Raw genomic sequence first — 19,047 nt, 5'->3', positions numbered from 1 at the left:
ACCCCCGGCTCTGACGTCTCGGAAAATTCCCCCCTGCCCAGGCTCCCCAGGGGAGGGGGTACATGGTATGAAATGGGGCTGAGACCCCTGGCCGGGGACAGAGAAACCCGCCAGAGGTGAGCCATGAACTGGGGACTGGAGGTCTGGGGGCCCGGACTCCTGGGTCAGAGGAAGGAGAGGGCTGAGGTCTCTTACTCCTAGTCTGAGAAAGACACGGGAAGCCAAGATTCCAGGGTCCTCGGGAAGCAGGGAGCAAAAGGCCTGGACTCCTGGGTCTGAGGGAAGCAAGGGTTGGAGCCCAGACTCCAGGGTCCCTAAGTGTCCCCAGCTCTCAACCCTTACCCCTTTTTCCTCTCTGCCCAGAACATTCACAAAGAGCATCCATGGATTTCTGGAACTGGTCTGAAGCGCCTCCACAGGAAGTGCCCCCAGGAAACAGACTGTCAGGGCTGGGTAGGCTGGGGGACTGAGTCCCTGTGTGGGGAGGGTGCACAGGTGGGGGCCTCCGCTGACCCCGACCTGGCCCTAACCGCCTCATTGCCTGCAGAAGGAGCTGAACTAGGCTTTTATTTCCCCGAACTGGCGCTCCCAGGAGACACGCTGTCAGCGGAGGCACGCTGGAAAGGTGGCTGTGGGCTGGGACTCCAGGGAGCTGAGGAAGGTGAGAGGCTGAGCTCTAGGGCCTGAGGGAGGAAGGGGGCGTGCCTTGACTCCTGAGGCTGAATGGGGAGAGGGCTGGCGGCTGAGTCCTGAGGCTGAAAGAGGACGAGGCCTTCTAGGTGTGAGTGTGTAGGAACTAGGGGGAACAACTCAGCCCCTGACAAATAAAGACTGCTGGGGTCGAGGGGGCGTCTCTAGTCATTGCTCACACCCTTCCCTAAACTGTCCCTTCATTACCCATCGCAGGGCTCCCACAGCCGGACTGGGGCTCCGCGTTACCGCACCCAGAAGCTCCATGGGGAGCGGGTGAGTATGCGTGCAGAGGCGGAGTAAGGAGGGGACTGGGGTCCTCCACCGTAGCTAGAGGTTTAAACTCCTTGATCTTTAAGGGGAACAGGGATAAGACGGGAATCCCTCTGCCCTCGAGATGGCATAGCCTAGATCCGGGATCCCAGGGCGCCAGGGCTGAGAGCCTAGACTCCAAGAACCCCTGAGGCGCCCGGGAACCGGGACATCTGGGCACCCCTCACACGGGGTCTCTTACTTCTCACAGAGCCCGCCCCTCAGGCTCTTCCGTGGTCGGGAGACTGGACGGACTTGGCTGGCAGTAGCTCGGACCCTTGGAGGGGCGTCTCCCAGGCCCTGGGCCCCGCCCCTCCCGGCCTGAACCCCGCCCCCTTCGCTGGTGTGGAGGCGGCTGCGGGCCAGAACTGTACCACCTCCCGGGGAGGGACCAGCTCGTGGCCCAGCGCCCAGGCCGCCGCCAGCTCCACCAACTGGGACTGTTCTATTGGTCTCGACCGCCCTACCTACTGGGGCAAGGACCTCCGCGGGGAGCCGAACGCGGACTCTACCATTTCGTGGGATGGGCCTGTGGGCTCAGACTGTACCACCTCCTGGGTCTCGGAGCTGCATACGGACTGCACGACCACTTCAAAAGGGTACCAGACTTCAGATCTCACCACGTCCTCCGAACCAAGCCAGCAGTCGGGCGGCGTAACCTTGGCTTGTTACCCCAAAAATAATCATCGAGGTGAGAGGGTCCATAGGACCGGAATCTAGTGAGGCGGGGCGTAGGCGCGCAGGGGCGGGACCGGAACCTGAGAGTGAAGGTGTGGGGCTTACTTACCTAAGAGCGGAGAGAGGCTCTTAACACCGTGGGTCCTGATGGGGGAGAGGACTGAGACACGGTACTACAATAGGGAGCAAGAGACTAGAGCCTAGGTTCCTGGGTAAGGTGAGAGGAAAGAGGTGAGGGTCTGGACGCCTGGGTCACCAAGGTGTGGCAGCCAATCTCCTCTAAGTCTCCGAGATGGGGACCCCGGCTGCGTGGGTCCCTGAGGCCGATTCTTGGGTTCCTTATATGGAGCGATCTGGACTCTTTGGGCCCCGAGGAGGAGGGGATCTGGGCTACTGGGTCCTAAATTGGGAAGATCTGGACCCTTGAACCTTCGAAGCGAGGGAGGCCGGACCGCTGGGTCATTGAAGAGACATGGTCTGGGGCTAGGAAACCTGTGTGTTCACCTGCCTGCCCTCCGCAGGTCCCATTCAGCTGTGGCAGTTCCTCCTGGAGCTGCTCCGAGACAGCGAGCGTAGCAACTGCATCCGCTGGACTGGCAACAGCCGCGAGTTCCAGCTGTGTGACCCCAGAGAGGTGAGGGAGCCTCCCGGACGCGCAAAGTCCCGCCCCGGTCTCCGCCGGTTCCATTTGGCAGGGCCATTCTGTTTACCTAGTAGTTGGCCCCGCCCCCAGCTCGTACTCCTCTCCCACTGCCGGGAGTTACCGCGACTAACTGGCGTCCAGAACTTACGCGAAACCGCGCCCCCCGCCCCTCCCGTCAGTTGCGGAGCCCCACTCCCTCCTGCCCTTTCAGACTAAGCCCGGCCTCTGTCCTAGGTGGCGCGGCTGTGGGGTGAGCGCAAAAGGAAACCCGGCATGAACTACGAGAAACTGAGCCGAGGTCTACGCTACTACTACCGCCGGGACATCGTGCGCAAGAGCGGTGGGCGCAAGTACACTTACCGTTTCGGGGGCCGCGTGCCCGGCCTGGCCTATCCGGACTGCGCCCGGGTTGGACCGGGAGAAATGATCCAATAAAACTATCCTATCAAACTAGTCGTGAGTGCTGCCTGCATTCTTCCCATGGATACTGACTAAACCCGCTAGGTACCCTAAATGTGCACCACCACACTCACATCACACGCACACCACCCACCCCACCCCCCCGTGTGATCCGAAGACACACCCAGACCCTTAGGGGACCTACTTGTGTGGTCACTGTGTGATGGGACTTTCAAAGGAATCATCTCAGTCCCTACAGGGCCTACTGTGTGCCTGCCTGTGCTGGGACTTGCAAAGAAATCAAACCCAATCACTAATTTTCGAGTTTACCTACCGTGCCCCTCCTGAAGACTCCAAAACACTCAAGACTTAAAAAAAAAAAAAAAACAGTTTATGTGCATCCTTTCAGTGCTTGGGATCATTAAGGAATTTGGCCTAGGGTTTGATCCCCCAAACCACCTATCTTCCCACTCCAAGCTGAAAGAGATAGAACTCCAATCTAGACCTCAAGGAGAGCTTACTGCTTTCTGGGAACCACTGAGCCCCTAAAGAATGGTCCTCCTATGGACTGACCAGATGCACATTTTAAATAACTGGTCTGGGAGGGACTAACCAAGGAGGTGACCTGAAAGAGGTGAGGGAGGGAGCCAGCTTTAGAAAGAGCATGGCAGATCAAGGGGACAGTAAGTGCAAAGGTCCTTAGAGGAAAGTCAGCCTGCAAGTTTAAGCAGGATGAGGCCAATGTGGTTGGAGCAGTGGGAATAAAGAGAAGAAGGATAGGAAATGAGAGTATAAGAGAGACCAAACTGGGGCACCTGGGTGGCTCAGTGGGTTGGATCCCTGCCTTCGGCTCAGGTCATGATCTCAGGGTCCTGGGATTGAGCCCCAAATTGGGCTCTCTTTGCTCAGTGGGGAGCCTGCTTTTCCCTCTCTCTGCCTGCTGCTCTGCCTACTTGTGATCTCTCCCTCTCTGTCAAATAAATAAATAAAATCTAAAAAGAGAGAGAGAGCCCAAACTATGCAGGTCATTTGTAAGGACTTTGGCTTTTGACTGAGTCAAACAAGACCCAGGGAGAGGGTTCTAGGCCAAAGGGAAGTGATCTCACTGAGGTGTTAACAGGGTCCCTCTGGCTGAGTGGACGATTGTGGAGAGCAGTGGGGAAACCAGGAGGCTAGGGAGTGCTCTACTGCAATAGCCCAGGCTAGAGGTGCCTGTGGGTTGAACCAGACGTCGGAGAAAATTCTGGATATATTGCTAAGACAGAGCCAACACGATTTTTTGATAGATCAGCTGTGGGGTATGAGAGAGCAAACTCTGTGACTGGAAGCATAGATGTGTCACTTTCTGAGATGGACAAATTTCTGCCAGACCCAAGCTTTTATTCTTAACCTCTACCAGACCAAAGCTTTTTTTTTTTTTTTTTTAAGATTTTATTTATTTATTTGATGGAGAGAGGGGTCACAAGTAGGCAGAGAGGCAGGCAGAAAGAGGGGGGAAGCAGGCTCCCTGTGGAGCAGAGAGCCCGATGTGGGGTTTGATCCCAGGACCCTGGGATCATGACCTGAGCCGAAGGCAGAGGCTCAACCCACTGAGCCACTCAGGCACCCCCCAGACCAAAGCTTTTATTCTTAACTTCTCCTCTCTGTGATGCAGGTCTTTGGTTTGAGTCCTCAGGAACCCAAATCTGTCTTAATTTGTGCCTTCTGAGGCTTGGGGAAAGAAGATAATGAACAGGGAGGTGGAATCTGAGTATTCATCATAATGCGGCAAATGACCGTAGGAGAACAACTGGTTCGATTTCAAACCCCTAACAACTGATCACCTAATAAGCATAAAGAGTGTAAGGATTCTTGTATTTTATTCAATGATGCTTCCCCAGGAATTACAGAAGTATGTGGCACACGGTAAGCGTTCAATAAGTAACTCTTGCATGAATAAAGATACTTCTGCTGGGATATTTACCCCAGGCCCCCTCTGCATTTAGCCTCAAGAACCAGAACTCCTTCCCCCAATTAAAAACCCTAAAGTGTTGAGAATCGGTAACCAAGGATCTCAAGCCCCACCCGGGACCTTCGAAGTGCCGCGCAAGTTCACGATTGGGCCGAGAGTGATAATGAACAGGCATTCACCCCAATAGGGGATCAGAATTCTCCCGGATGGGCGTGGCCTTAAAATGGCTTCGCGGACGGCCTCCGAGGGCGCTCTACCCACGCGGAAGACTCGAGTTTATGCCGCCTCACCCCGCTTCCGGCCGGTCTTAATTCCGCTTCCGGTCCGACTCTGGCGTCTTTGCTGAGGGTCACATTGAGCTGCGAGGTGCTGCTGTGGTGTCTTTAGGTAAGTGTCGAGGGCTTGGGAAGCTGGGACCCTATCCTGGGGAACTGAGGAACCGGGCCGTAGTTTTCCCGAGAATGAAGTGAGTTTCTGGCCCCCGGCGTCCGGCCTTCCCGGTCCCTGGGGTTCTGTCCTGTTAGCAGTCTTCTGGCTAACGATTATGAAGCTCTTCCTTATGCCAGGTAACAGTTCAAGTGTCTTTATTAATTCATTTCGTCTTCCCTCCAGCCCTATGAGGTAGGGCGTGTAACGGTCCCTTTTTGACAGAGGAGCAACTGAAGCTCCGCGGTATTAAGCCACTTAGCGAGTGTTCAGGGTTTGGATTCTGTAGTTCGGACTATAGTGCCCTCAGTCACCAGGCCGCAGGCTTGGCCTCCCGTGGCTTGCCCGGGCCGCAGCCTGGCTCCGTGGTGTCTGGTCCTCCTTCCTGCTTGGGCGTTGGAGGGGCCTCAGAGCCCTCCCTGAACTACCCTTCCTCCCACCCCCCCTCCGCCCTAAACAACTCCGAACAAATCTTTTGGGTCCCCCTCCCCACGCCCCTCTACAGACTCCGTTGTGGTGCCCCATATCTCCGCCACTATGTTGGATCTCTTAAATTTTAACACTGGCCTGCTCACTTCTTTGTAACCCCGTTACTCCTCGAGTCCTCTGGGATAGAGGCAATTTCACATACCCTGGCGAAAACTGCTGCGTGTCACCTCCTAAAAGACCTTTATAACAGGTTTTTAACTCTGGGTCTGCAAAATCAATAGAATGCAAGGTGTGGCTAGGACCTGAATGGGGAAAAAAATAGATTTGTGTTTTTCTTAATCTGTAATTGAAATGTAGCATTTCCTTCAGGTAGAAATGGAGGCAATGACCTTAGTAATAGCATCATCTGTGACTTTGTCAGCAATCAAAAATCACAGGTCAGGGGTGCCTGGGTGGCTCAGTGGGTTAAAGCCTCTGCCTTCAGCTCAGGTCATGATCCTGGGATCTGGCCCCATATCAGGCTCTCTGCTCAGCAAGGGAGCCTGCTTCCCGCCACCTCCCCCCAACCTGCCTCTCTGCCTAATTGTGATCTCTGTCAAATAAATAAATAAAATCTTTTAAAAAAATTATAGGTTGTCTTATATTGCATTATGGTTGCAGATGTCACAGAATTCATTCACTTACAGTACTTAAGAATTGTGGTAGTCAGGAAATCCTCAGCTGCATACAACTGGTGTTCTTTGTGATCCTCTGCAGTTTTTTTAATGCATTTGAAAATATTCTGAGGGATGGTCATTAGACCCCAGAGGAGTTGATGGCACCACAGAGATGAAGAACCTCTGCGGTGTAGGTTCTGTCAATGATTCCTGCCCCTCCTTCACTTGTATGACCTTGGGAAGTCACTTAGACACCCTCTCCCTTGTCTGTGAAACAGTGATAGCAATAGTTCCTACCTTTTCGAGTGCCTGCAGGAGTAAAGTGTACACCAGTGCTTGGCCCAGACTAAGCCCTCAGTGAATGTTAGCTGGTGTTATTTTGGGATGAATAAGGCCTGATTTTGCTAAGTAGATACTTACCTCCTTCCACCGAGCGCTGCTGTAACTGCCACACTTAGAAGTGTGGATTTGCCCCACACTTCACCTCAGTGTGTATATGTTGAGAGGGAGAAAGATGTAGCTTGCTTACATTTACCTACTCCATTCTCCTGTGTCTGGGTGGGCTGACCTCCCCATGCCCGGGTCCTCTAGAATGTTTGCCAGCCTCCATTCTCTTTGCCTCCAAGAGTCAGCACCATGGCAGAAGACATCAAGACCAAAATCAAGAACTACCAGACTGCCCCTTTTGACAGCCGCTTCCCCAACCAGAACCAGACCAGGAACTGCTGGCAGAACTACCTGGGTAAGCAGGGCATGGGGTTGGGAAGGGATGCAGAACCTTTTCCTAGTCCCACATTTCAAGGTGCTTAAGCCTACTTGTCTAGGGGATCTATACATCCCAGGCCTCTCTTGGTCTGGATGTCCTGCCTTGCAGTATCCATGCCCCTCATCACAGCTGTGTTCAAGATCCAAGGTCTGGGCCAGGGTCACAAACTTCAGTTCCTTTGATTTTTTTTTGTTTTTAAGATTTATTTGTGTATGAGACATGTTAACATATGTATAAGAAATACATAAATCATAGTACAGCTAAATGAGTAATACTTAAGTGGATCCCTATGTGTAACTATAACCTGGATAGAAATTTAGATCCTTTCAGCATTCAGAGCTTGCTTGCCTACCGCACACCCTGTCTTAAACACAACATCATACTCTCCGCCCTAGAGATGTTACCCTGCCAATTGAAGGCAATCGCATTTTGGTTTTATCACTGCTTTTAGGTTTGCCTCTTGATGAACTTAACAGTTACTATATATATTCTCTTTTGTTTGGATTTCTTCATTCAGCAGCTTGAAAGATTCATCCTTGCTATGGCATGTAGTTTGCTCATTTTGAGGGCATATAGTTTTCCATAATTTATTCCTAGACACTTGTGTGCTTTCCAGTTTGAGGTTTTTACGAATGAGGATGTTAAAAATGTTCTTATAAATGTAACCTGACATCCAGGCGAATGCTTTTCTGTGTAGGGAGCGTGCCCAGGAGTGGAATACCTAGAGTAATTTTTTTTTTAATTAATTGCCTACTTTAAAAAATCAGATTATCTCCCTCCTGTCCTCCTCTATAGGATGCCAGCATCTTAGCCCCAAGATATTTTCCCCTTCCTTTGCCCTGGTTTTGGACTTCCATAATCCCCACACGTGCCCCTCATGTTGCCCCCTCATTCCAGACCACAGAATTTTCAAGTCAAACAGTAGTTGTCTAGGGGTTGCAAAATCAACTTAGGGAGGCCTGTCCAGCCCTTTTCAGTACATCTGTAGGCATAGACATTCCTTGTGACACTTATTTTGTAGTTGTATGTGTGTATATAATTGGTTGTGAAGTAAAAATGATTTCTGTGAGATTTGATCAAAAATGTGTTTCGGCCCTTGGCCCTGGCTGACCCTGACCTGCTTTCTCTGCAGACTTCCACCGCTGTCAGAAGGCAATGACTGCTAAAGGGGGCGATGTCTCCGTGTGCGAATGGTACCGGCGTGTGTACAAGTCCCTCTGCCCCATATCCTGGGTACGTGCTGCCTCTTGGGGCCCTGAGACATGGGAGTGGGGTCTCAGCAGAGGAGTATGTTAGCTTGGTGGAGCCTCATCTGGGAGAGGCAGAGGGAGGATGGGCATTGCGCTGTCCATGGGACTCGGCCTTGTCCTCCTTCTGGAATTGCCTCCCTTCCCTCTTTTCACTGGTACTCTCAACCAAGCAGGGCTCTCGCCCAGGACAACCAGGGCCCTCTCCTTGCTACATCCATCTCGCCCATGCACCCCATAAATACATACACAGTGCCAGCTCCCCGCCCCTCTGGGGGCTCACCGTCTTGTGCAATTCTGTGCCTTTTTATTATGCACATTTTCAAATTATACATAAAAATAGAATAATCCAGTGACCCCCCCCCAATTATACCCACTACCCAAATTGAATAGTTTCAAGATTTTTCTACATTCCCTTCATCTGTCACCTTTTCTTCTTTGCTGAAGTGTTCTGAAGCAAATCCCAAGCATATCTTTTCATCCCTACCTACTTCAGTGTCTCTAAAAGACACAGACCCACTAAGACAATTAGTCTGTTTAGCCCTGATCGGACCAGACCTTTTGTCACCATTTTATACTCTCTGCTGTACACTTTTCCAAATGAAGAATTTCTGTTTAACTTTGTACTGTTTCATCAAAGCAAAAATCCCATTGGCTTCAAGAAACATGGAGAGATGGTCAGATCTTTTTTTAAAATGCCAGACGTAAATGTAACTAGCATGCTAATTTCAGAGATGTTAAAATGAAAAATCCTGTGTCTTAGAGATATGATACAGTACAAGTCATAGTGCTCATTTAAAAAACAAAAAACAAGGGCTCCTGGATGGCTCAGTTAGTTCAGCATCCAACTCTCAATTTTGGGTCAGGTCATGATCTCAGGGTTATGAGATGGGAGTCCAGACATGTGCTCAGCAGGAAATCTGCTGAAGATCTTTCTCTCCCTCTCCCCCTCCTCCCATTTAAGCAGGCTATCTTGCTCTTTCTCTCTTTCAGATAAGTAAGTCTTTAAAAAAAAATGTAAGCAGTATAGCAAAATAAACGTAGGAGCCCTTTTGGGCTTCCCAGCCCCCCTTCCCCAAGGTAACTACTTCTAGCTCATTACCTTTTTTCTCTGTATAAATTAATCATACAGAAATCTGTGGAGCTGTGTATGGGTGGGTCATACTGTATAGTTTTTGAATACTTTGACTTACCAGTGTGTCATGGAGCCTTTCTTACAATATAGGTCCGCCTTACTTGCTTTAGTAACTTCCACGTGCTTTTATTTAGCTGATTTCCTTTTGATAGAGATGATGATCTGATTTTTTTCAGTATATTTGAAACATCCTTGATATGTGCCTTTGGAGCTTATTTCTTGAGAACAAACTGCCTTAATGCAGTCTCCCTCAGCTTGCCTGGTTTTCCTCCCCCTCTCTCTGGCCACACTGTCTCAAGTGTCTTTAAGTGCCCTGTGCCCCTCCAGGATTTCCCCTTGTCCCTGGGTAATCTTGAGTAACCTGATGTTGTAAGTACATAACATCTGAGGCTCCAGCCTCAGAGCCCGCATCAGGTGCGTGCTGGGCAGGGTGCCAGCAAGCATGCCTCTAGTCCCAGTGCTGCCCTACACCCCATTCTCCGGGACCTAGGCTGCCTTCGTCTTGGGAGGATCAGATTGTGTGGTTCCTACCCTCCAGTGCCTGCAGTGTCCCCATTGTTAGGGCTTACAAATGTATTCTGCAGTCCCCTTTGTACTGGCTGCCCTGGCTTCTTTATTTCAAAAACTTGGTGAAGTAAGAATTAAAAAATCTTTTTAAAGATTTTTATTTATTTATTTACTTATTTTGAGAGAGAGCACCAGCCGGAGAAGGAGCAGAAGGAGAAGCCGACTCCATGCTGAGCTCCCACCAGGGGACCTGATAAAGGGCTTGATCCAGGACCCTGTGGTGATGACCAAGAGTCAGAGGCTTAACTGACTGAGCCACACAGGCGCCCCTTTTTTTAAATTTTTTTAAGTGACACCTCAGTGTACGATTCCATTGCAGGAAATGTTTTCCCCTCTATTGGAATGGTTTTCTGAGCTTCCACCCCATGAAGTGGGATTATTGGGCAAAGGGAAATATGGACTAGAGCAGCCTGACTCTTTAAAAAGAGACAGAGAGATAAACCCAGAGAATGAGAAATGCACACAGAAAACTCTGGACTGTGGACAGTACAATTCCAGTGCTAGGGACTCCAGGGGAACCCAGGCATGAAAAGATGTCTGTCCGCATTGAAGTCATCAGAACGAGACAGCTTAAAACAACAGAGAGATGCTTATTTTTGCCTTGCAGTCTGGTGCAAGAATTATGAAGGTTGACTGTGCTAAATGTTACTGGTTCTATAAATTGATGTCATTTTGGCAGGATCTTTCAAAATGGAAAAAAAAAACCTCCAGATGTGGCAGTTTTACATATAGACATTCTATGAAGATAAGCTTGTGTCCAAGGACGTGTCCATAGCAGAGTTGTTTGTAATGAGGAACATTCAGAAACAGCCCAAGTTAGATAAATGGTGGTACACTTATCTTGATCTCTGTGACTGAATACAGAAGGAGCTCTAAGACTTGGGGGAAAGGCAGTTGCAGGACCAGCTACATAGTATGGCCCAGCTTGTATACATGTTTTTCAGAGTAGAGCGAATCCATGATGTGTGCGTGCATGCGTGCCTGTGTATATGTGTGTGTGAATAGACACTTAACTGTGAGCGAGCTACTTTGTAAGCATTTTCTATCCTATAAGGACAAACATGCTAAAAAAATGGGATGAGATGGATACCATTTTCACTATTCTTACTTTACACAATTGAAAACTCAGGCCCTGAAAGGTTGAGGAATTTTCCCAAGGTCGTAGAGCTAGGAAGTGGTGGGGCGGGGATGCAGAGTCAGTTTTCCTTGTCCATGCTTTTGTCTACTGCCTCTAATGTATGCATGTAAATGTGAGTGGGTGTGTCTAAGTGGATATGCTTCTGGCTGCCTGTACGAGGGTCCACAAGTTGCCCAGTGTTACTTCTGGGGAGTGTTAATGGTTGGATACGGGCTTTTCCATCATTGTTTATATGTGTGCACACATCAGTGATCAGCAGTAGGATCATACTCTCTATTCAGTTTTGCATCTTTTTGCACTTGACTGTACATCTTGGAGATCCATTTGTGCTGGAACATAGATCAGCCTTTTTTTTCCCCTCACAGCTGCCTGGTATTTCTTCTTTCCTCTGTTCTGCCAGACATCATTGAGTGTTGACTCGGGGGTTCCCGAAACAGGGTACAGCTACACTCTTGAATCTCTCTGTACAGTCCTGCATCTCCCTAAGGACAGCCCTATAGTGAATGTGGGATTTTTCTGCTTGTTACTCGCCCCCTCCAATGCCCTACCCCTTTACCCCCTCAGTGTGTCAGTTGACAGTGATTTTTCTCTTCCTGGGTCACTGCCGATTCTCTCGCTCCTGGAACAATGGCAGTACGGGCCTTCCTTGTTGACCATCTGAACAGGTGGGCAAAGTTAGGAAGACAGGGTTCACCCGTCTGGTTTCCCCACAGAGGAAAGAAGTAACACTGGTTGTTTTTCTCAGGTGTCGGCCTGGGATGACCGCCGGGCAGAAGGCACATTTCCTGGGAAGATCTGAACTGGCTCCACCCACGTCTCCTCTGTCCTCCGTCCTTCTCCCAGGGTGGTGAAGGGGGGACCTGGATGCATGGTGATCCCCACCCTGGGATTCTGAATCATGGCCTAACTAATAATAAATACTCGTTGGAAAAGTGTAAGACTGCGTATGTGTAAAAGAGCCAGGTGATCGGGCATGAAGCTGTGGTGGGAATTAATACCTTGACCAGTAAGAGGGGCTTCAGGCTGATTGGTTTTTTTCTGTTTTGTTTTGTTTTGTTTCATGTTATTAAACTGACCACCTTATCTATATCAGACACTAGAGTGAGCGAGAGGAGTCTCAAGCCCCTGGATGTGCTGAAATTTATCTGTATGTTCCCCTTTATTTACACAATTTCAAAAAACTTTTCTTGTGTAATTTTTGAACCACATGAAAAGAGTATAATAAAAATTCTGTGTATTCATCACCTAGCTTGAATGGTTACCAACAAATGGCCAGTTTTATCTCTAATTATTGCCCTCCCCCTCTAGGTGATTTTAAAGCAAAGCCTGGGGATCACATGTCATCCAGAAATAAGTATGTGTGTCTCTTAGAGTTACAGGTTTATTTTGTACATAATTAGATTTCACTGTTAAATCTAAGAAACTAATGATAAATTTTAATACAAGTAGGGGAAGATTATTTATTTATTTGACAACATAAGTAGGCAAAGCAGCGGGCATAGGGAAAGGGAGAAGCCGGGTCCCCGCTGAGCAGAGAGCCAGATGTGGGGCTTGATCCTAGGACCCCTGGGGTCAGGTCATGACCCGAGCTGAAGGCAGATGCTTAACTGACTGAGCCATCCAGGCGCCCCCTAAACAACTCTTTTGAACTCTTTATCAAGCAAATCTCAGATACCCTTTCTTTGGGGTCAGTTACTGGAAAATTATGGAGTTCCTTCAATAGTGTTCTGTTTCCTTGATTTTTCCTGTTGCTTGATGTCTGGCGTTGTGTTCGCATTAGTAGGCATAGTCACTTTATCAAGTCTTACTGGCTTCAGGCAAGCAATACCTTCTATCAGCTTTATTGGGGATTCTGAGGCTTTCTGAGGCCTTTTCTATGGATATACTTGTTCCCTTGCAGGGTATGGTTTTTTTGGGATGATATGTCTCCTCTTGATCCTGCAAAGCCAGACCAAGCATGGACTGCCTCCCATTTCCTCTCCCTTGGGTTGTGCTGCTTGCTCAAGTGTACATGCCTTTTCCCAGTGCCACGGAGTCAGCCGGCTCTGCACATGCTTACTAGCCACCTTCAGAAATGCAGAAATGCTGCTTCCAAGACCCCAACTGCCACTCTCCCAGCTGCTTCCTGACTCTTAGTCGTATAGAATTTCTTTTCAACACATTTGGTCTTGGGGATTTTGTGCTGGAGGTGTGAGGGAACTTCTCTGCTGGACTCCCTGGGTTCCCACAGAGCTGCTCTTGTCCATGGGCAGTTTTCAAAATCATTCTTTGGGAGAAAGGGTAGAAGAACTGTTTCACCATTGGATACATCACTCTCAGCCTTTTCAAAGGTGCAGAAACTATGCAGGAATAATGTGTTTCTTCCTCAGCTCTTCTAGCCATGAGAAGGGGCTGCCGTTACTGGTTTCCTGCATCTCCTTCTGAAAATAGTTTATCCATTTGCAAGGAGACCTTCTCTCCTACCTGCCCGTCCACCATCGTAGCCTGCTATTCCTGATGTTCTGAACTTGCTTTTCTCCATTACTAATAGTATTAAAGATCATGCCTTGTCAATCTCATATCTTAAGCTTTTCCAGATTGTACAATTAATGCATGAATATATCCTTCTGATTAAAAACAAAACAAAAAACCCCAAAACAAAAGGAAAATACTCCAGCAATTCAGTATATACACAGAGAAGCAATGTAGTGGTTAAGGGGACAGAGACTGGAGCCAGACCGCCTGGGTTCAAATTCAGACTCTACCAGTTATCAGCTGTGAGACTCAGCAAGTTGCTTGACCTCTCTGTCTCAGTTTCCTCATCTATAAAATGAAATTAATGACACCTACATAGGGCCATTGTACAGATTAAATGAGATGCTACATGTTAGGTGCGGAGACTAGTGCCCAATGCTATATGTGGGGTCTTCAGAACAATGCCGGATGTGTTGGAAATGCTCTTGAAAGATTAGCTACTCTCAGCACGTTGGTCTCCTTTCTAGAGTGTGGACATAATGAGGAAATATTCCTTCTAAATGTCTTTTCCTACTGCTATTACCATGGTGAGAACCCCTAACGGGAACTCCTCTCTTAGATTTTTAGCCTATAATACAGTATTGTTAACTGTAGATACAATGGTTCACCCTCTAGAAACTCTGCATCTTGCGTAACTGAACCTTTGTACCTGGCGATCATATCAGCAGATCAGATCATCAATTCCCCATTTCCTCTTCACTCCCCCCGCACTGGCAGCCACCATACTGCTCTCTGCGCTAATGGGTTTCACTGTTACAGATTATACCTCATGTAAGTGGAATTGTGTACTCTTTGTCCTTGTGAGACTGGCTGATTTCATTTAGCATCGGGTCTGCAAGTTTCCTCCGTGTTGTCATGTATTACAAGATCTCTTTTTCTAAGGCTGAATCATACTCCATTGTATGTATATACTGTGTTCTTCTGTTAGGAATGTTCTTTACTCCCTTTTACCAGATGGCTTCAGTCTCCTTCTCCAACACCCTTTCCTTCCTACACCCCAGGCTGGGTCAGGTGCTTCCCTGGGGCTCACACATCTCCCTTTTGTTTTCCCCGCTGTGGCCCTGGCTGTGCTTCCACTCTCAGTGCCTGGGTCCCTTCAGCATCTCCCTGAGCATGCTGGGCTGTCATTCTCTGCTGAATGTCTTTCTGCCTGTGAGGATGGGAACTGAACTGTCCTGATCACTGCTGTTTTCTCAGCTCGGCCCCACACAGGGCAGGGCCTGGGAAACTCATCAGCTGCACCCTGTCCTTGAGGCTTAGTTCTGGCCTGATCACGTACTTGGTGCTCAATGAATTTGAGAAAAAACTGAAAAGCTCCTTTGACTACTCCACCAAAGTGCCTTCCTCTTGCTTCGCCTCATGCCACATCCTAGTCTCCCCACACCTTCTCTCTTTCCTCTCTCCTCCTCATCCCACACTTAACACTGGCCCCATCCAACTCCAAAGTCCCCTTTTCTTGGAAGATCTCCCATGCCCACCCATGACTTTGAGGCCCTCCACTGCTCAGCTGAGCCAAGGAGCACCTGAGACTTAAATTTGCTCATTCCCTTAGCGCCCAGCTTCAAGCTTCAGACTGTTGCTAGGCCTGTGGACCTCTGTGCCGCCACTATTCCATAGCGTCTTTGCCAAAATGAATTTGGAAAGGAAGCAACCTATGAAGTATTCTTATAAAAAATGGATGAACTAGAGGGCACCTGGGTGGCTCAGTGGGGTAAGCCTCTGCCTTCAACTTAGGTCATGATCTCAGAGTCCTGCGATGGAGCCCCGCATCAGGCTCTGCTCGGCAGGGAGCCTGCTCCCTCCTCTCTCTCTCTGCCTGCCTCTCTGCCTACTTGTGATTTCTGTCAAATAAATAAATCTTTTTAAAAAAAATGGATGAACTAGAGCCACAATATGTGATGAATAAATTTCAAAAACATAATGTTGAGGTGAAAATCAATTGCATGAGGATATCTGAGATACACTTTATATAGAATTTACCTGAAAATCGAGAGCTATTCTATGTATTAATGAATATATGTGTATATATTAAAAATATGAAAGCATGCATGACAGTGGGAACCCAAAAGGCTCACAGACATTTGCAAAGATGCTCAAAATCATTAGTAATAAGAGAATTGAGAATTGAAATCATGGTAGGTATCACTTTCCATGGAATTACTCTGGCAAAAATGAGAAAGCTGGGTAATGTCAAGCACGAGTGGTGAAGGAAGGGTACAGGAGCTCTCAGTCGGAGTGTGGAAAGCAACCTGGTCCATACACATTCATGACCCAGCAATTCTCCCTGGAAAGAGATCCGGAAGTATGTGAGGGTCCCCCATGTGGGTGCTCAGAGCAGCACTATTTACAGTGGGGGGGGGGGGTCAGAAGGAGCCTAAGTGTCCTCACCAGGGAGGAAACCATAAACTGGAGGGGGAGGGGGTGTATGAGAGGTGCCCCATGCAACCATGAGAAGCTGCAGACTCAGTGTGTCCAGAGTAGTGGGTGGACCCGAAAATCTGTGCCAAGTGAGAAAAGCACAAACAGTATGTAAATCAGAAAACCCGCAGGTGGGGCACCTGGGTTGCGCAGTCGGTAAACTGGTAAACCTGTCCCACTCTTGGTTTCCTCTCAGGTCCTGATAATCAGGGTCATGATATCAAGCCCCATGTCTGCTTGAGATCCTGTCCCTCCCCAGCCCCAAGAATAAATAAATAAATCCTAACAACAAAAAAAATAACCAAAAGAAAAAATTGAAAACAATGGTATCCATTTTACAAGAGCACACCCAACTAAAAAGATACATGCGGACTAATTAGAGTATTTGCCAGTAGAGGGCACTGAAAGCAACTGGGATATGGGGATACAAGGGAATGAATTAAATTTAAAAGGAGATATCTTGGGGTGCCTGGGTGGCACAATGGTTAGGTGTCTCCTTTCAGCTCAGGTCATGATCCCAAGGTCCTGGGATCCAGCCCCTCATGGGGCTCCCTGCTCAGCCTTAAGTCTGCTTCTCCCTCTTCCTCTCTTCCTGCTTGTGTTCCATTTCTCTCTGTCAAATAAAATCTTAAAAACAGAACTATCTTGTGGGAAATAATGAGCTGAGGGTATGGAATTAACCCATGACATCTGGGATCTGAAAAAGAAGACGGTGCAAGGGTTGTGGAGGGTGATGAGCCTCAAATGTAGTAATGAAGGTATCTTGGGTGAGATCAGGTGGCTTCAAAGGCCATCTGCCATGTATGCCACTTAAAACAACAACAATCTTCAATAAGTATAGAAAAATACATACATTTGACAAAGCTGGTAGGGAGGATGTCCGTATTTGTTACAGGTATTTTCTACATTGTCTTGTATATTTGAAATATATCAATATTTTTAGATTACAACACTGACCCTGGGAAAGAAAATGTCTTAAAAATAAATACAATGAGGGGTGCCTGGGTGGCTCAGCGGGTTAAAGCCTCTGCCTTCGGCTCAGGTCATGATCTCAGGGACCTGGGATTGAGCCCCTCATCGGGCTCTCTGCTCAGCCAGGAGCCTGCTTCCTCCTCTCTCTGCCTACCTGCCTCTCTGCCTACTTGTGATCTCTGCCTGTCAAATAAATAAATAAAATCTTAAAGAAAAATAAAATATAATAAATGAATCAGACTTTTAAAAAAATAAATAAATATAATGAAAATATATATTATTCAATTCTACTCAGACACTGAGGCCTGTTGGAACCTGCTCTAAGCAAGGTGACAGGTGTTTAGGACATGGCATCAAACTACTGAGCCTTTCGCGATGGCACCATCAGGATTAGAACTAGATCATTTTTCCATCAGATGTTAGTTACATGGGTTCATACCATTTCCTTTCAAGCCCATAGACAGCCTAAAATCATCTCTTGTGCCCCCCTTTGGAAAACACCCCTTTGATACATCAAATGTGTTTCTTTGAAAAGGTTTTATTTACCCTCAAGAACACTTTGCAATTAAGAATATATACATATACACAGAAAAGTGCACTTATCCGAGACCGTACGCCTGAACAGATTTTCAAAATCTGAGCACCCCATGTGTAACCAGTGTCCAAACCCAGAAAGAGAAATCCCCTCCCTGTCCCTTCTAGTCACAATGCCCCCACGGGTAACCACTCCCCCGACGTTTATCCCCCTAGATTGGTTTTGCCTGTTTTCGAACTTCATATCTAGAATCCTACAGTAACAGTCTTATGAGCCCAGGCTTTTTTCATTTACTGTAATGCTTTTGAAATTCATCCCTGTAGTTGCAGGTACCAGTAGTTTGTTGCCTTTTATTGCTGAATTGTATCCCTTGTATGCCTATACTGTGATGTACTTACCCACTCTACTGGGAAGGAGCATTTGGGTGGCTTCCAGCTTGGGACCAATATGAATACATTCAGAGCATTTGATAGAAATGGAGGGATTCCCAGGGACAAATGGCTGGATCATAGGATAGTCATAGGAGAGGCATACGTCCTCTTTAGGAGATCTTGGCATTGTGATTTTTTTTTTCTTTAGAGAGAGAGCATGCAAGTGGGGTGGGGAGCCTCAATCCCACAACCCCAAGATCATGACCTGAGCCAAAATTAAGAGTTGGATGCCTAACTGACTGAGCCACCCAGGCATCCCAGCCTTGTGATTTTTTTTTAAAGGAGGTAATTAGCACTCCAAAATGTATTGTTTGAAGACTGGCTTATATAAGGAGGAGGAATTGTGAAATTTCTTTTTTTATTTTATTTTACTTATTTATTTATTTGACAGACAGAGATCACAAGTAGGCGGAGAGGCAGACAGAGAGAGAAGAGAAGCAGGCTCCCTGCCAAGCAGAGAGCCCGATGTGGGGCTCAATCCCAGGACCCTGGGATCATGACCCGAGCCGAAGGCAGAGGCTTTAACCCACTGAGCCACCCAGGTGCCCCAGGAATTGTGAAATTTCAAGTCTGACATCGAACTAGAACAGGGGTGCCTGGGTGACTCAGTTGGTTAAGTGTCTGCCTTCAGCTCAGGTCATGATCTCAGAGTCCTGGAATCGAGTCCCACATGGGGCTCTCTACTCAGCAGGGAGTCTGCTTCTCCCCCACCCCTCTCTCTGTGTCTCTCTCAATAAATAAGTAAAATCTCTAAAAACAAACAAACTAACTAACTAAAAAAAGCTAAAGAAGGCTTTGACATCACATTAGAACAAAATCGATCCCTTTTATGACTGATGATAGTAATGCCCCATTGATAACTTTTTCCTTCTACCAGACAGTTTACACTTGATCTTAGCCAAAAGACTGAGTCATTTTATAACGTCCAACTATTAACAGTTACCAACTATTTGAAAATAAAAATATTTCATATTGTTAGCATGGCCCTATTATTACCAAGTTATTTTAGCTAAACCTCATAAAATGTACTTGACAGATCATATATGTTATTATTTAAATTTTCTTATTAATCCTTACTATAAATGTAAATCAAGAGAGAAAGACTATTTTAAATGTAAAGCGGATTGACTAAAAACCAAA

The 19,047-nt window shown here is 47.6% G+C and overlaps 2 protein-coding genes across 3 annotated transcripts; both read left to right on the top strand.

Moving 5' to 3' along the window:
• Nucleotides 1-4: 4 nt before the first annotated feature.
• ETV2 (ETS variant transcription factor 2) lies at nt 5-2,776 on the top strand. Of its 2 annotated transcripts, none has more exons than XM_013062829.2 (7): nt 5-116; nt 364-453; nt 551-661; nt 907-966; nt 1,214-1,693; nt 2,202-2,314; nt 2,558-2,776. In XM_013062829.2, exons 2-7 carry the CDS (start codon nt 384-386, stop codon nt 2,756-2,758), a joined length of 1,035 nt encoding a protein of 344 aa, XP_012918283.1. In that variant the 5' UTR covers nt 5-116; nt 364-383; the 3' UTR covers nt 2,759-2,776. The 2 variants fall into 2 exon arrangements, with proteins under 2 accessions (XP_012918283.1, XP_004765145.1); XM_004765088.3 differs by having other exon boundaries at nt 6-116; nt 548-661.
• Nucleotides 2,777-4,902: 2,126 nt separating this feature from the next.
• Nucleotides 4,903-11,975, top strand: LOC101689659 (cytochrome c oxidase subunit 6B1). Its single transcript, XM_004765091.3, has 4 exons — nt 4,903-5,060; nt 6,811-6,926; nt 8,083-8,183; nt 11,783-11,975. Exons 2-4 carry the CDS (start codon nt 6,821-6,823, stop codon nt 11,834-11,836), a joined length of 261 nt encoding a protein of 86 aa, XP_004765148.1. The 5' UTR covers nt 4,903-5,060; nt 6,811-6,820; the 3' UTR covers nt 11,837-11,975.
• Nucleotides 11,976-19,047: the final 7,072 nt, after the last annotated feature.

This window comes from Mustela putorius, unplaced genomic scaffold (genome assembly GCF_011764305.1).
Source record: "Mustela putorius furo isolate JIRA1106 unplaced genomic scaffold, ASM1176430v1.1 tig00000174_pilon_pilon_pilon, whole genome shotgun sequence".
NCBI lineage: Eukaryota > Metazoa > Chordata > Mammalia > Carnivora > Mustelidae > Mustela > Mustela putorius.
This window is presented reverse-complemented; position numbering and strand designations above follow the sequence as displayed.

What these genes read in the sequence shown, in the direction of transcription:
- ETV2 (XM_004765088.3), top strand. Translation starts at nt 384, where the DNA reads ATGGATTTCTGGAACTGGTCTGAAGCGCCTCCACAGGAAGTGCCCCCA. An exon ending in AAACAGACTGTCAGGGCTGG is followed by an intron (nt 454 to 547) that starts GTAGGCTGGGGG and finishes CATTGCCTGCAG; the next exon opens with AAGGAGCTGAACTAGGCTTT. An exon ending in ACTCCAGGGAGCTGAGGAAG is followed by an intron (nt 662 to 906) that starts GTGAGAGGCTGA and finishes TACCCATCGCAG; the next exon opens with GGCTCCCACAGCCGGACTGG.
- LOC101689659 (XM_004765091.3), top strand. Translation starts at nt 6,821, where the DNA reads ATGGCAGAAGACATCAAGACCAAAATCAAGAACTACCAGACTGCCCCT. An exon ending in CTGCTGGCAGAACTACCTGG is followed by an intron (nt 6,927 to 8,082) that starts GTAAGCAGGGCA and finishes CTTTCTCTGCAG; the next exon opens with ACTTCCACCGCTGTCAGAAG. An exon ending in CCCTCTGCCCCATATCCTGG is followed by an intron (nt 8,184 to 11,782) that starts GTACGTGCTGCC and finishes TGTTTTTCTCAG; the next exon opens with GTGTCGGCCTGGGATGACCG.